The sequence below is a fragment of the Caloenas nicobarica genome, chromosome 2 (assembly GCF_036013445.1).
Source record: "Caloenas nicobarica isolate bCalNic1 chromosome 2, bCalNic1.hap1, whole genome shotgun sequence".
Classification (NCBI taxonomy): domain Eukaryota; kingdom Metazoa; phylum Chordata; class Aves; order Columbiformes; family Columbidae; genus Caloenas; species Caloenas nicobarica.
Window position 1 is genome coordinate 45,316,698 of NC_088246.1, and position 13,666 is coordinate 45,330,363.

The window sequence follows — 13,666 nt, forward strand, 5'->3', positions numbered from 1 at the left end:
AGTCCTCTCTCTCTGTATTTTGAAAGCCTAATCCAAAAGACCAGCACCTACAGTGCAACACCTAAACACCAAATTATTCTTTAATTGCTTCACTCAGCATAAGTCCCACATGTCTTGTGGAGACCAAGAAATGTTTCGAAACCTCTCAGAGTTATCTTTTTCTAGCATACTGCATGACAAGTTGTAGTACAGACCTCTGTTCACATATGGAGAGCATATTACAAGACATTGCCAACCGTATTTTGGGTGTGCCAAAAGACAGGGCTGCATGTCTTTGTAGCTCAGTTTAGAAGGCAGGCGTGGGAGGGCAGTGGGACAGGAAGCAGAGGATGGTTCTCACCAAGCGTGAGCCCAGATATCTGCTTGGACAGCCTGCGTACAAAGCCGGAAGGATCATACCAGCTTCCTGATGTCTGCTGTGATAAGAGGTCAAGCTGAAGAAAGCAAGCAAGCTCAGGCACCTCTTTGCTACTCTTATTCTAGACATGTCCTTTTCAAGTGTTTAAAGTTAATGGAAGCACTTGCACTAGACCTGCCTTTGCTCAAGGCTCCCTCTGTAATGGCTGGATAGAAAAGGAACCTGAGGTGCGAGATGCCTCTCTCCACAGGTAACAATTGACAACTATCTGCCCAACGGTATGAACTTTGAAGAGCAGCACCGAAGAAGAGCACTTTTTTTTAAAGCCAACATTAAACTCATCAAGCCTAGCTGCAGACTTTGTTTTGAAGTACTGGCTTCAGTTTTGATTTAACAAACCAGGGATACAAAAATCCACCAGGATCCTCTAAAAGCAGGACCTGGCTGCCACGAGACCTGTGTAAGCCTCTGTAGTCCACTCCCTGGGAGGAGGCTTCTCCCTGTCCCCTTGAGCACTGGGAGCTGCTGGTGGCCTCCCAACAGTTCCCTCCAGTGAGCAGCTCTGCCTGGAGGGAGGCCACACAGCCAGCAGCTCGCACACAAGCTGTCCAGACAAGAAGTGGAACGTGGGCTGTGGTCTTCCTTGCTTTGACACTGCCATCCCCCCTTAGGCCCCAGCTGACTCCAGAAACGCTGGGAACCACTGACTTGTGCTACGCTGGGTATTTTAAACACAAACAATTGTTCATGATTAACAAATAGGACTTAAATAAATTAGAAACAAAACTACAGAAGTGAAGAAAATAAAGATTTAAATCTTACACGAATTTACCGTGCTTTAAGAACAGACTGGTTTGTCAGAAAAAAAAAGGAAGAGAGTTCTATGGCTGTCACAATAAAGGGTAAATACAGTATCTAAGAGTACTGTAGTTTCCAGACAATAAACCTCCTCACTACAGTATGTTTCTCTCTCATAGCAGCCCATGTTTGCCTCCTTTCCCTTCCCCACCTCCCCTTATTCCCAGTAGGTCTGAGGGGAGAGTGGGACAGAAGGGAAGCTCCATGTTACAAGTAAGTTCTATATTTTATTTTATATCTTTTGAAGTCTCAAAATCAAAGTAATGCACTACTTTGCTGTGTTTTTCATGAGGTCATCCTACATAAACACTTTCAATTTAGAACCATCATAAAGACAAGTAATAGCTACCTGGGACCATTAAGGGCAAGAGTTCCTGAGTTTTTGCAGATGTCCTTGTCATGAAAAGAAAATTCATATGGCAGGCTTCGACTATTCCATTTAACTTTACTAATTCATATCAAGATTTAGATTCAATGAACTTGTTTGTTTCAGTTCCTCATATAACTGGAGCAGCTCTTCTATTGAAAGAGTGACATTGATGCAGAGAAAAAAAAAACCAAAGTAATTTAAAAGCAGACTTTGGGGTTTTAGAATTTTCATCTGAAGAAAAACTTTAAAAGTTCTCCTCTGAAGTAATTTATTTTATAACTAATACTTAGTTTTAGACACATCTGATGCTCTGTTTGGATTTCTTTTTTAAAAGGAGTTGACATAAGAGGCTGATCTATTAAGAGAGAACTGCAGAGCGATGGTTACATTAGTACCATTGAAGAGAGGTAAGCTCTAACACCAAGCTCCAGACCATTTTGGTTCTGCAGGAAACCCTTAGTTGCCTGCAACAATAACTCTTCTAAAGTACTTGTAACCACACAACATAACATACAATTTCCTCCAGAAGTGACCATCGAGTGAATGACCTTTTAAGCGCAGCAGCAAAATTTCAGTCTGCTCTAGTACACACCACAGGGTGCAGACTCATCTAGAGATGACAAAGATGTTGAGAATCACTGTGAGGGTCAGAGAGAAACTCATTGTTTGGGTAGAGGAAATGGTATTCAGAAGAGACTCCTCTGAAAGCCTCCAAAAATCTCAGCCTAAATCCAAGGTTACAATCAATAGAGATGATGTGTCTTTAACCTGTTTTTCAAAGCGCATGCTCTTAATTTATTACAAACGTCCATTTTTTGCTAGATTGAACTTGAGGCAGTAGTATCTGACCTTTATCCATTAGGCCAAGGAGAATATGGCCATGCACCAGAAGGACAGCATAGCATTTCTGTCCCTATTGTCACTCCTATTAAATGATTTCACATATGACCTTGCATGAAAGTTACACGAAGAAACCTTTGGAATGATCAAGCTATTTTTTCTTTCTCTCTAAATCCTACCTTCAGTGTTGTTAATCTGTCTGTAGGAAGCAACTCTAACATCCACACAAATATTTAATATTATTCTCCTAAGAGATTACCTACCAACAATAGTTATTATTGCTAATAGTAGTTACCAATATTATTTTGCCAAAACCTAAAAGGCAACTTTTGAAGAGGCTGGAGGTTAGAGAACAAAAATTAATGGAAATGCCTCAGCACAACCTCCATCTTCACTGGAAAGATTGTCAAGATGCACCAATAAAGATTTTTTCAATACTAGCAGATCCCTAGTCATAGTCTAACACTTAACTCTGGAAATTACAACCAAAAAGTTTAAGAGAAGTGACTGTTCAAAATGTGATCCTCCAATATCATCATGCAGGTAGAAACTATGCTCTTTACCTTGTGGGTTTTTTTCTACGTGTGGGGGCTTTTGTTTGTTTGGTGTTTTGTTTGGTTTTTGTTTTCAATAAATGCTGCTGTAACTGAAAATACAGCTGCTTTGATAACTGGTTGCAGAGCAAGTGGACTGGTTGAACATATCAATACTAACTACATTCCAGAACCCCACTTCCCCCTTGAGCTTTACTGTGTCGCACGCAGAAGCTTTGAAAAATCTCCAGGAATGTCAGGGAACCTTACAACAAGGTTTTAATCATGTTTTTGTCAAACTGAAAACAAACCAAAATCTATTGCAATATCTTTCAATTGGTGATTAAAGCAATTAATTCAAGAGTTTTCTGTAGACAACAGGCATATCAATTGACATTAAAAAGAACATAACCTACAGATATTTGCTCTAAGCTTGACTTGGGATGTTTGGCCCATTAAAAATCAAAGCCAACAACTAAACCATAACATCAAATTCAGAGTAATTTTTCATTTATAACCAATTGCCCATCAACATGTTTATGGATTATGCAACTAATTTTTTTCCAGAAATGATGCATACACAATTTATATGAGGAACTGAAGGTCCATGAACATGCCCTTTCCTAGTGGGTGTGAAAACTTACTACTTCACATAAAGACTTCAAATTGATTAAGCATTTCCTGAAAGCTGTAGGAATTGAAATTGAAAATTCTTGGCAACTGATTTCTGAACAGATTTGAAGCATCCAGAGCACTTTAAAGACATTTAAAATTTGCAATGAATTAGTATTTTACTCTTTTAAAGAAAGAAGTACTCGAGCAATTCAATAATATTCTCATTAAGCCAGGTAAAGAAAAAAAAAAAAACCCACACAAACAAAACCACCACCCCCAACCATTTAGATTCCTAAATTCTCACCTGAACTGAGCTTTGATGTTGCTAGGGCTTGCAGATCTGGTCTGAATTTCCTTCTCTTGTTTTTCTCGCAGAATCCTTTCAGCTAGTAAGAAGTAAGTAGCAGTGATGTGATTGTATTTGTTAGTTTCCAGTGCCCTAGAGAAAGTACAAAACACAAAATAAATGATACACCAATGGTTTTATAAAAACTGGACATGCACCTCACACACCTTCCTGTACTTCTCATAGGAGGAAGAGCGCCTGAAAGCAGAACTGAGTATTTTTGATGTTTTGACAAGCATGTCATGCTTTTATTAAAGAACCAGGAACTCTAGTAATTTGAACTACAGTGGATGAGGATATCTTTATAATATCATGCAAAAAAATTAATTCTTCCTTTATTGAACATTCCTTAAATGACAAAATTGTCATTAATGTTATGCACCAATGGTGGGCTTTCCCACGGGCACATACAACCATGAAGTATTAATATTTGTTTAGGCAACAACTGGAAGAAAAAACCCCTTCATTACTTTAGGGCTTGTCACATTAATTTTCAGTAAAATTAAGTTGATAAGCCAGACATTCAAACAGAAAGGATGCCACTGTTATGCAGCTAAAAGCTTAAAAAGCAAGACTGCTGCTTCCCTGCCCCCCAAATGGTAAGATAGTGACAGCTTGAGTACAAACAAAGAAAAAACCCAAACAATTAAATCCTCTCTTGATTTTGGGATTATTTCAGAAATATGGGGGGTTTAATCTATTTTAAAAAACTACGTAGCTTTTTAGCACACTCACTCAGTGACAATTACTACTTTGCATTCTATAGAAAAAAGGAATAATATTTTAAATTAACAAAGATGCAGGTATACTGGAAACATACTAAGGGAAAAACACTAGAATTTTATCATCTGCAAATATGCATGAGATACAAAGCACAAGTAAAAGCATGGATTTAAAAGCAGTCAAATTTACTCAAGATGGCAAACTACCACAGGAATCACACACTGTTCCAACAAATTTTCCTGAAGCTTTTCCTAAGGTTGGGTCTAATTAAGTATTTCTCATCCTAGAATATCCTACCACAGAACAAGAGCGTAATATTTGTTTGTTAACTGAATGGCTTTATATTTAAATACTGAAGTACCCAGGTTCTCATGGCATTCTTAAATATAATGATGGACAAAACAAACTGCACACAGAAAATTGACAACTTACTCCACTATTGTGTCTCGGTCTGCTATATCACCAAGAACCATGCGCTGTATTATACTGTTGTGTTCCTCCTCAGAGAGATTTTTATATGACACAAGAGGAATATTGTACTTTGTTGCAGGAGACGGGTCAACTCCTTGGAGCCACGCGTGGTTTTCAATCTCTTCCAAAGATGCCCTTCGCTTTGGGTCTCTCTGCAACATCCGTGTAATTAGACTGCGAATAAAAAGAGAAATCTAAACAAAATGCACTCATGTTTAAAAGCAGGCATAGTAAGAGCAACATTAGGAAGAAATTTTCTGCTGTCAGTCCACACGGAGCTTTAAAAGCCTCTACAGTAAACAATGTGATGGGAATTTATTCTCAAAGACATTCCAAATATTACTGAACTGAAACAAACAATTTACTCATTAAAAACTAAATATCATAAACACTGCAGTTTTCATTTACTATGCTTAGATTCTTAACCTGATTTTTCTGGTTTGTTGGTTTTTAATAGCTTTATAGGACAACTGTCACAGATGGCCTACAGGCTGGTCTGTAAAGTAATAGAAATATAATTTTCTATTATTACTGCCGTTGACAAGAATATGGAATGCTAAAATGAGTAGAAACATTTTATTCTGAAATAGCTATCAGATATTTGATTATTTAGTATGCACGAAAGGATAGTGATCTGTTCTATCCATACAGAAATAACAAAAAAAATTAAAAACACAAACCCAACACCACTACCTGGGCTGATGGAAGTGAGAAATCAACTAATGGGTTCATACTGAGTGTTTGCAAGTGCTGGAAGTGCATGAATCCCCAAATAAACAGAGAAAGAACACTTGATTAGCACAGTACATCTCTGCTTACTACAGGGGAAGTTTCACTGGAAAATTCTTGGGGAGATATTTTTGGCTTTGCACAATAAACAGAACATGGATATACAGCTTTGGTGCCAAGGTTTCAATGAAACTTTATTGCTCCAACATGCAGAATGGGAGTTCTGCAGTTCTCTCGTAACGCTTTAGTTATTGCGCTGACCATACTACACCATGCAACTTCAAATTGCAAGGCCACACAAATCACATCGGTAATCACGTTTTAGGTTTTTTTTAAATGCATGAGAAATTGTATGCAATTAAAAACTGAAGTTAATTCAGACTTCTTAAAACTCTTGTAAAAAAAGAATGTCACATATATATTTAGTAGGTGTGGTCTCTGCCTTAACCAAGAGGAAAGGCGGGGTGACACATGGGAGCCTCGGTTTTCTTTGCTTTTGTTATTACAACAGAAATGGAACAAACGATATACTTTTTTAAACTACACCTGTAGTAAAACCACACAAATGCACTGCCTGTGCCTCCTGCTTTAGGCCAGCTTATGCATGCCAAACCAGTAAGAACGCTTTCACTGCAAGCAGGAAGTTTTAACATTCCCAGAGTTTTTTTCCCTAAGAAAATTTAACTTACAGAGCAGTAACTGATCATACATTGTTGATGTGTCACATAGAGAAAGCAGACCTATTTGGGCATTCAAGCAAATTAGCATTTTTTAAGCAAATTAGCATTTTTAAAGCAAATTAGCCAATATATCATGCAAAAGGCTGCAAAAAGTAAATTTCCTGGGCTGTGCACAGCATGCAGCATCTCAAAAGATTTATTCGATAGAATTCACTGATAAGAGCGCTCTCTTAAACCTCTTCCTGGATTGTATTTTAAACCTCTTCCTGTACGTAAAGCTCTTCAAGCTGTTGAGAGCACTGAGTGCAGCTTTTCCATGTTACTGGAAATGCTAGACACTAATGACAAGACACAAAAACCAGCTATGCCATCATGTTATGCATTAGATTCCTGGGTCACACAGATGACAGGTGAAGAGAGGAACACTCATTACAGCTGTAACGAATTTCCTTCTGTGTCAAGTAACAGAATCCTAGATGCTGCTCTAGTTTTTTGACTGGACCCAATGCATTTTTCAAGCATTTATAAAGCCATCTGGACTTTCATATTGAAAATGAAAAGATACTCTATCGCAGATTCAAGAACCCAGCCAAACACTGTAAAATAGTCAAAGTGATGCAACTGGGATATATATTAAAAGGACTGAAGAGGTCATTAACCGATAGGAAAACATGGGAAACACTGGAACAATTGAAAATATAGAAGAGCTGCAGTGAACACTGCAGAAAAACACTACATCAAAATGAGTCACAATTCCTAAGTGGCATATGGTATTTGCAGACAGAATATTTTTCTCCCTTGATTGCCTAGAATGTTGATTTGGAGTTGAAATTTCAGTAGGAGATGAGCAAAACTTGCTGTGATATCCTTGGGTTTTGGCAACTTGTATTTTGAACAGAAATCTATAGGAATCATTACCTTTTTAACCCCTGCGACAAAACACTCTCAGCAACACCTTGTAATTTGTCCAGTAAGAGTGGTGGCCAAAGCCAGTCAGTGGTGAGCAGCTTCTTCAGTTATAAATGTATGACAACTGAGACACATGAAAGATATATTGTGTAAAATCAAAAGGAAGTTTCACACAAGTGTGGGAATAACCTATTGGCAAAAAATATCATGGGATTAACTTTTAGTGAGAAGAGCCACAAAGAACAGAAAAATGCAATACTAGTGCCTAAGAAACTACTCAATTGATGTGAAGAAAGACTAAGAACTAAGCAAAAGCAGTAGGCGTAATATCCTATGAATGTGCAAGGAATATTCCACACACTGATCATATGGTATGGGGAACTCCCACAGGTAATGAGAATCCACTTCTCTAAATCCTTCCAAGTTCTTTAGTACTCTACTTACTCTTTACATTCTTTGGACACATGAGGTGGCACAGTGTATTTGCAGTCCATTATCATAGTCAGAGTTTCACTGTCATTTGCTTCTTGAAATGGTGGTTGTCCACAAACCAGCATGAAGAGGATGACCCCCAAGCTCCATATATCTGCAAATACATAGTACTTATTTTAAAATAACTATTGAGGAAGCAAACATAATTACCATCAAACTGTGAAGTATTCTTGAGATGCATGCTGGGGTTACCACCGCGCTCTTGATTTTCAGCGTTACTTATGGAATTTGCAAATCCACTAATGTACAAAATATAGTAGTTCCATTGTTTGACAGCTTTTATAGCATTAGAGGAAAAAAGTATCAGAATTCATGACTTGAAGGATGCATAAGAGTTTGAGATGCGTAACATCTTTGAGAGCAACGTGTTAGATAAAGCTGAAGATAATTTGGTCCCCTCAGAAGACAAGAATTCATTACCTTTTTCTTCACAGGTAAGCACAGATTAATAAAGAGATTTGTGCTCAAAGCACGTTCTTTTTTGAAGGACTAGCATCAACTATTCTCAGTATTGTTTATATGTTACTCTATGCAGTAAGAAATTACACAGAAAGTCACCTGTTTCAAAGACACTGAGCTAGATATGTTTTCCTGCAGTAGTGTTGCTTTAAAAAATTCTTAACTACTTCTAATGGTAAATAAGTTAAATAATTCATGTAAAACTACCTTCTTGCACCGATCATATTACAAAGTGTGGAGTGTTTCCCTCCCCCCGCCCCCCAATATCCAAACATAATGTAATTAACAGTGATCTCTTCTACATTCTAGGAGTCGTCTTGTTTCCTTCTAATTCCTGTTTGTGTAAAATAAAACATATGTAAGAACTTTCTTGTTCCTCAATGAAATGACATACCAAAAGATGAAAAAGCAGCACTGCTGGGCATGAAGCCCTTTAGTTGGTTTCTACATACTGCAAAAGCTAATATGCAATTAAAATCTTTACGTGTTTGCTTAGAAGAAAATATTTCACAACTCTCACTGCATTCAATAAGGGAAGCTTAAATATTGAGAAATGTATCATATTGCATAAAAATGAGTAACTCCCTCCAATATATGCTTATAGGAAAGGCCACACTCTTAAACTTCAGCTACAACTCCATGCTCTGGAAATTTGAGTGGTAATTTTGGGTCTTACACCCTAGCATTTCACAGATCTGCGCCCAGTAAAACCAACCCAAGAGACAGAGGGCTGCTGAGGGCAGCGCGGCCGGCAGCGCTTGGAAGGAGCAGAGCACACCAGCTCCATCCTGGAAGGGCTTGCAAGAGGGAACCAGACGCGGTTACCTACATAACTGCATCCTCCTTTCTGTGGCCTACTCAAAATACTTGACATGCATTTAAAGTTGAAGGATGGCTACAATTTTATTTAATAATATAAATCACGCACATTCATCCCTAGAACAATTACTCATTTTGGTAGTTACAACCCATTCTTCATATGGTTTAGCTGACAGAGGAACAGAAACACTACATGGTAATTTTCTTTAGAGCTCTAATTTGTAGTAAGTGTATGCTATTAACTCAAACAATTATTTGATTTCTGTTATGCTTACTAGGGCCTCAATCCTGTAGGTTACTGAGCATTTTGAGGCCAGTACACCATGTCATGTATATCTGCAAATTCAACATGGCTATTCGCATGTTTAAGATTCAATAAGCGCTGTAATATTTTGATGGCCTGACACCACAAAGCTGAATGTTTTGGAATACAGGCTTTAAAAAAGCATCACTAGACAAAGAGGTAGTTTCCCCTTTAATTTTGTAAAGCTACTTAAACCTTTCTTTTGTTTAGTTTGAAAGCAGCCAAAAAGTTTTGGTGCATTATCTACCTCCCACCACACAACAGATTACAAGAACACGTTTATGTAAGCACATAAAGAGTGAATTTATGCATTTCCATCAATGAACTTCCTAGATTTTTAACTTTGGCCAAGATCTATTTTGTGATACAATCTATCCTAACATCCTGTTCGATATTCCCCGCACAATAGAATAGAATGCTTCATGTCTCCTTTCAGCATGAATTATTTTAGAAGAGTCCATGTAGTATTAATATTCATAATTACAGACAAATTACGTTTGCTATAAGAAAGCAATATACATTGGCTAAATTTAAGCCAATGGAAAAATATTGAGGATGGGAGCAATATAATATAATTAAACCATAAGTTAAAAATAAGCATATAAATAGTCTAAACAGAAAGAAAACCACAATATTCTAAGAAATCCAGCTTAAAACAATAAGACAGTCCTGAGGAAAGGATAGCAATCACAGCAAGACAAGAATTAAAGTTCCATGAAATCATCATATAGAGGAAACTCTAGCAGACCCTGAAGTTTCAACTGCACTGAGTAGATTCTGGCCATCCTTAAGTATTTTCTAAAGCGGGGGGGAAAGGACACTTAGTGAATCACCATAATCATGAATCACAATAATTAGGAGGGGTGCTGCCAGCAGGTCAGAGGAGGTGACCCTTCACCTCTGCTCAGCACTGGCGAGGCCATACCTGGAGTCCTGTGTCCAGTCTGGGCTTCTCAGTACAAGAAATGGATCTACTGGAGAGAGTCCAATGAAGGGCCGTGAAAATGATAAAGGCCTGGAGCATCTCTCCCATGAGGAAAGGCTGAGAGAGCTGGGATGGTTCAGCCTGGAGAAAACTCAAGGAGGAACTTATGAATGCATATAAATACCTGAAGGGAGGGCAGAGAGGGCAGAGCCAGGCTCTTTCTAGTTGTGCCTAGTGGCACGACCAAAGCCAACAGGCACCAACTAAAGCACAGCAGGTTCCCTCTAAACATCAGGTAACACTTTTTCACTGTGAGGGTGACCAAGCATTGGCACAGGTTACCCAGAGAGGTTGTAAAGTCTCCATCTTTGGAGATATTACACAAGCCACACTCCTGGGCAACAGAGTCTCAGTGTTCCTGCTTGACCAGGTGGATTACACCAGATGACCTTCAGAGGTACCTCACTGGAATATGCAGCACCAACAGGACAACCATACTTCCTTTTGCCCATGAGAAGCAGCACATTCCAGGTGTTTATTTGAGAAACTGAAAGCACGACACAGCACAGGAAGAACTAAAATAATGTTGATCCTGTGAGCACAAAGAACTTGTATGCTCCATTTAAACCAGCACAGGGTTGTCTCAATTCTGCTATAAAATGCTATTTTTTACTCTTCACACCAAACACAGTGTAAAGGGTGGTAAGTATGAAAGAAGTGGTAAAAAAAAGCTGACAGGAAACAAACAAATTTTCAAAGTAACTTAATTTGAAATATACAAACCCTGCAAGAACAACAGAAAAATGGAATTGGTATATATGAAGTGAATTACTCACTAATATGTCAAACTACCACAATTATTCAGACAACAGCTGTATGCAGTCCTAAACAAAGCAAGAACAGTAGCAACACTATCTTGCCCTTCCCAACCTACCACAAAATTTCACATTAGCACCTTTTCCAAGGCACACACAATGCTGGATGAAATTAAAAAACCAGTATTCTTACTGGCAGACCTCAGTTTCCAGGACAACAGAAGTCTCTGCCAGTTTTGCATTATAAAGTTTTTATTTTAGATGTTCTGAAGACACTTTCGGCTTGACATAGGTAACACTACCAAAAAGGGGAAATCATCTCTTCATAAAAAGGATCCATAAACTTGAGGGTTAAAATTCTTACTTATCTGTAAATACCTCTTATAAATTTAAACAGGTGACCTACACTTCCAACATGCAAGTAAATTTAAACATGTTGGTTCACTAGCCTTCAGCGTAACTCAAAATCCAAGGTTTAGAGTCTGAAGTCTTCAAAGCAGATATTCCAAAATAATGATCAACAGTTAAATGACTATACAGTGTACATGTGTGTGTATATATATAAAAGAAATGCTAATATTTGTGCCCAATTTGATAGTTTTAAACCATTCTATACATGCAAAAAAACCTGTGCTGTATTTGCACTTCCCATCTTACTGGATATCCATAGCTGCATATCTTTCAGTCAAATTCAGAAAATATACTGCAAAAAAGACAAAGAAATGAAAATGCTGCCTTCTCTTTAAAGATACAGTTTTTGTTCAGATATTTAATGTAATAATCACACTACATTTTGGAGGATTCTTGGTTTCCAAAATAGTGACATCTGGCTGAGAGGCTCAAGGTCTTTAAGCACGGCTGTCTTTGAGAAATCAGTAAAGGAGAATCAGAGATTATTTTCTTATATGCATATTTACTAAATTTTATTATTTCCCAAACAATACACAAAGCCACACACAGGAATGTTCTTTACCATAACATTTTGTGCTGCGAGCACTGGTCTATTATTCTTTCCTGTTCATAAAGAGAAAACTTATCTGTCCTCTGGATCCCAGGGAACCCAAGGAAGATGGAGATGGTTTGCACTCAACTCATCAAGTGCTTTGATCAACCCTTGGTCAGTACATGCCACTCATTCTTGTGCTGTACTCTGCTCTTGCTGATTTCTGCTCACATACCAGGTATAGCAAAATAAGAATAGCTCCTCTTGCTGGGGAGACCACTTCCACCAGCAGGACAATGGCACTTTCATCTTTCACTTTTAAATCCCAATGAGTGTTCTTAATCTATTACAAAAGGGGGTTTCACTCAAATTGAGTGAATGCCTCAGTCAAAATCTAGTGATCTGATTTGGTCAAAAGGATCAACTGTGACAGGACAGTTGTGTGAGCAGATTCGAAAGATGTTGGAGCAGCAATGCACTAAAAGCCTGACACCTCATCAAAGCAAGGCTTCTAGAAAGAATTAGCATCTCTTTATCAGGCCAGTTAATAATTGGGGAAAAGGGGAAGAAAATTAACTCGAAGTTTTTTCTTAGATCTCCACACACTTGCAAAAACATACTTTTTTTAGTGAATGCAGCCCTTCTAGTATGTTCTTAATCTGATATAGGTTATGTCAACCCAGGAAAAATATTGAGACAGTTTCCTGCTTTTACACATCATTAGAAGCTGTAGCTATACATTTCAAAACAAAGACGACAACATCTATTTACCTTTTCACCCATTCAGTGAATGCCACTGGTTCACTAAAGGGTTGCACAAGCACAGGAGTAAAAACAAAACAAAGAAAAGGAGAGCACAGAACTATATGGGCAGGATCTGAATGCAGAGGAAGACTACTTTTTTGAGACCTGTTAAATGTGCTGCACCATTTAAAAAAAAAAAATCTCACCTTCAGTTCAATGCAAACATGGTTTGACATACACTATAAACAGTAAAGAACTCTCCAGAGATCTACCTTCTTCACCTTCACACCCCTGACATACGATTTTAAGATAATATATTAACTATGATATGTTAATGTGCCCACCCTAATCAGGTTTTAGACAAAACTTTTAGATATTGTAATAAATTTACTACTGGATAGTTTAAGCAGATAAAGGAGCAAGTTTTGTTAGCAAAACTCCATGGAGTACACCGATGAGTCAGCACACATTTGCAGCTATACTCCCTTATCACAGCTCAGAACTCAGGTGCCAGTACCAATTACAGAGATCCAGCTATAAAAGAGCAAATTTAAACAATAGTTTATTATTCACGGTTTCAAGTTTTTCACCACTCTTAGTAATTAGCAGTTGAAGGCTATGTGGAAATTGCTTACTTCTCCTCTCCTCCCCTCCAAGGGTCATCTAATTTTCTTTCTTCACAAAATTGCGGGAAAAGTAGAATTTAGGCCTGACAGGCTGCATGCATTTAGGA

At 38.0% G+C, this 13,666-nt stretch overlaps 1 protein-coding gene across 1 annotated transcript in view; it reads right to left on the reverse strand.

Annotated features, from left to right (window-relative positions):
* The window catches only part of SNRK (SNF related kinase), a 42,276-nt gene that overhangs the window by 4,708 nt on the left and 23,902 nt on the right, over positions 1 to 13,666 (reverse strand). The window contains exons 4-6 of the mRNA XM_065628429.1: positions 7,877 to 8,018; positions 5,076 to 5,288; positions 3,879 to 4,013 (exon numbers count right to left, since the gene is read on the reverse strand). Of these exons, the coding sequence (XP_065484501.1) occupies positions 3,879 to 4,013; positions 5,076 to 5,288; positions 7,877 to 8,018 (490 nt within the window). The remainder of the gene's footprint in view (positions 1 to 3,878; positions 4,014 to 5,075; positions 5,289 to 7,876; positions 8,019 to 13,666) is intronic.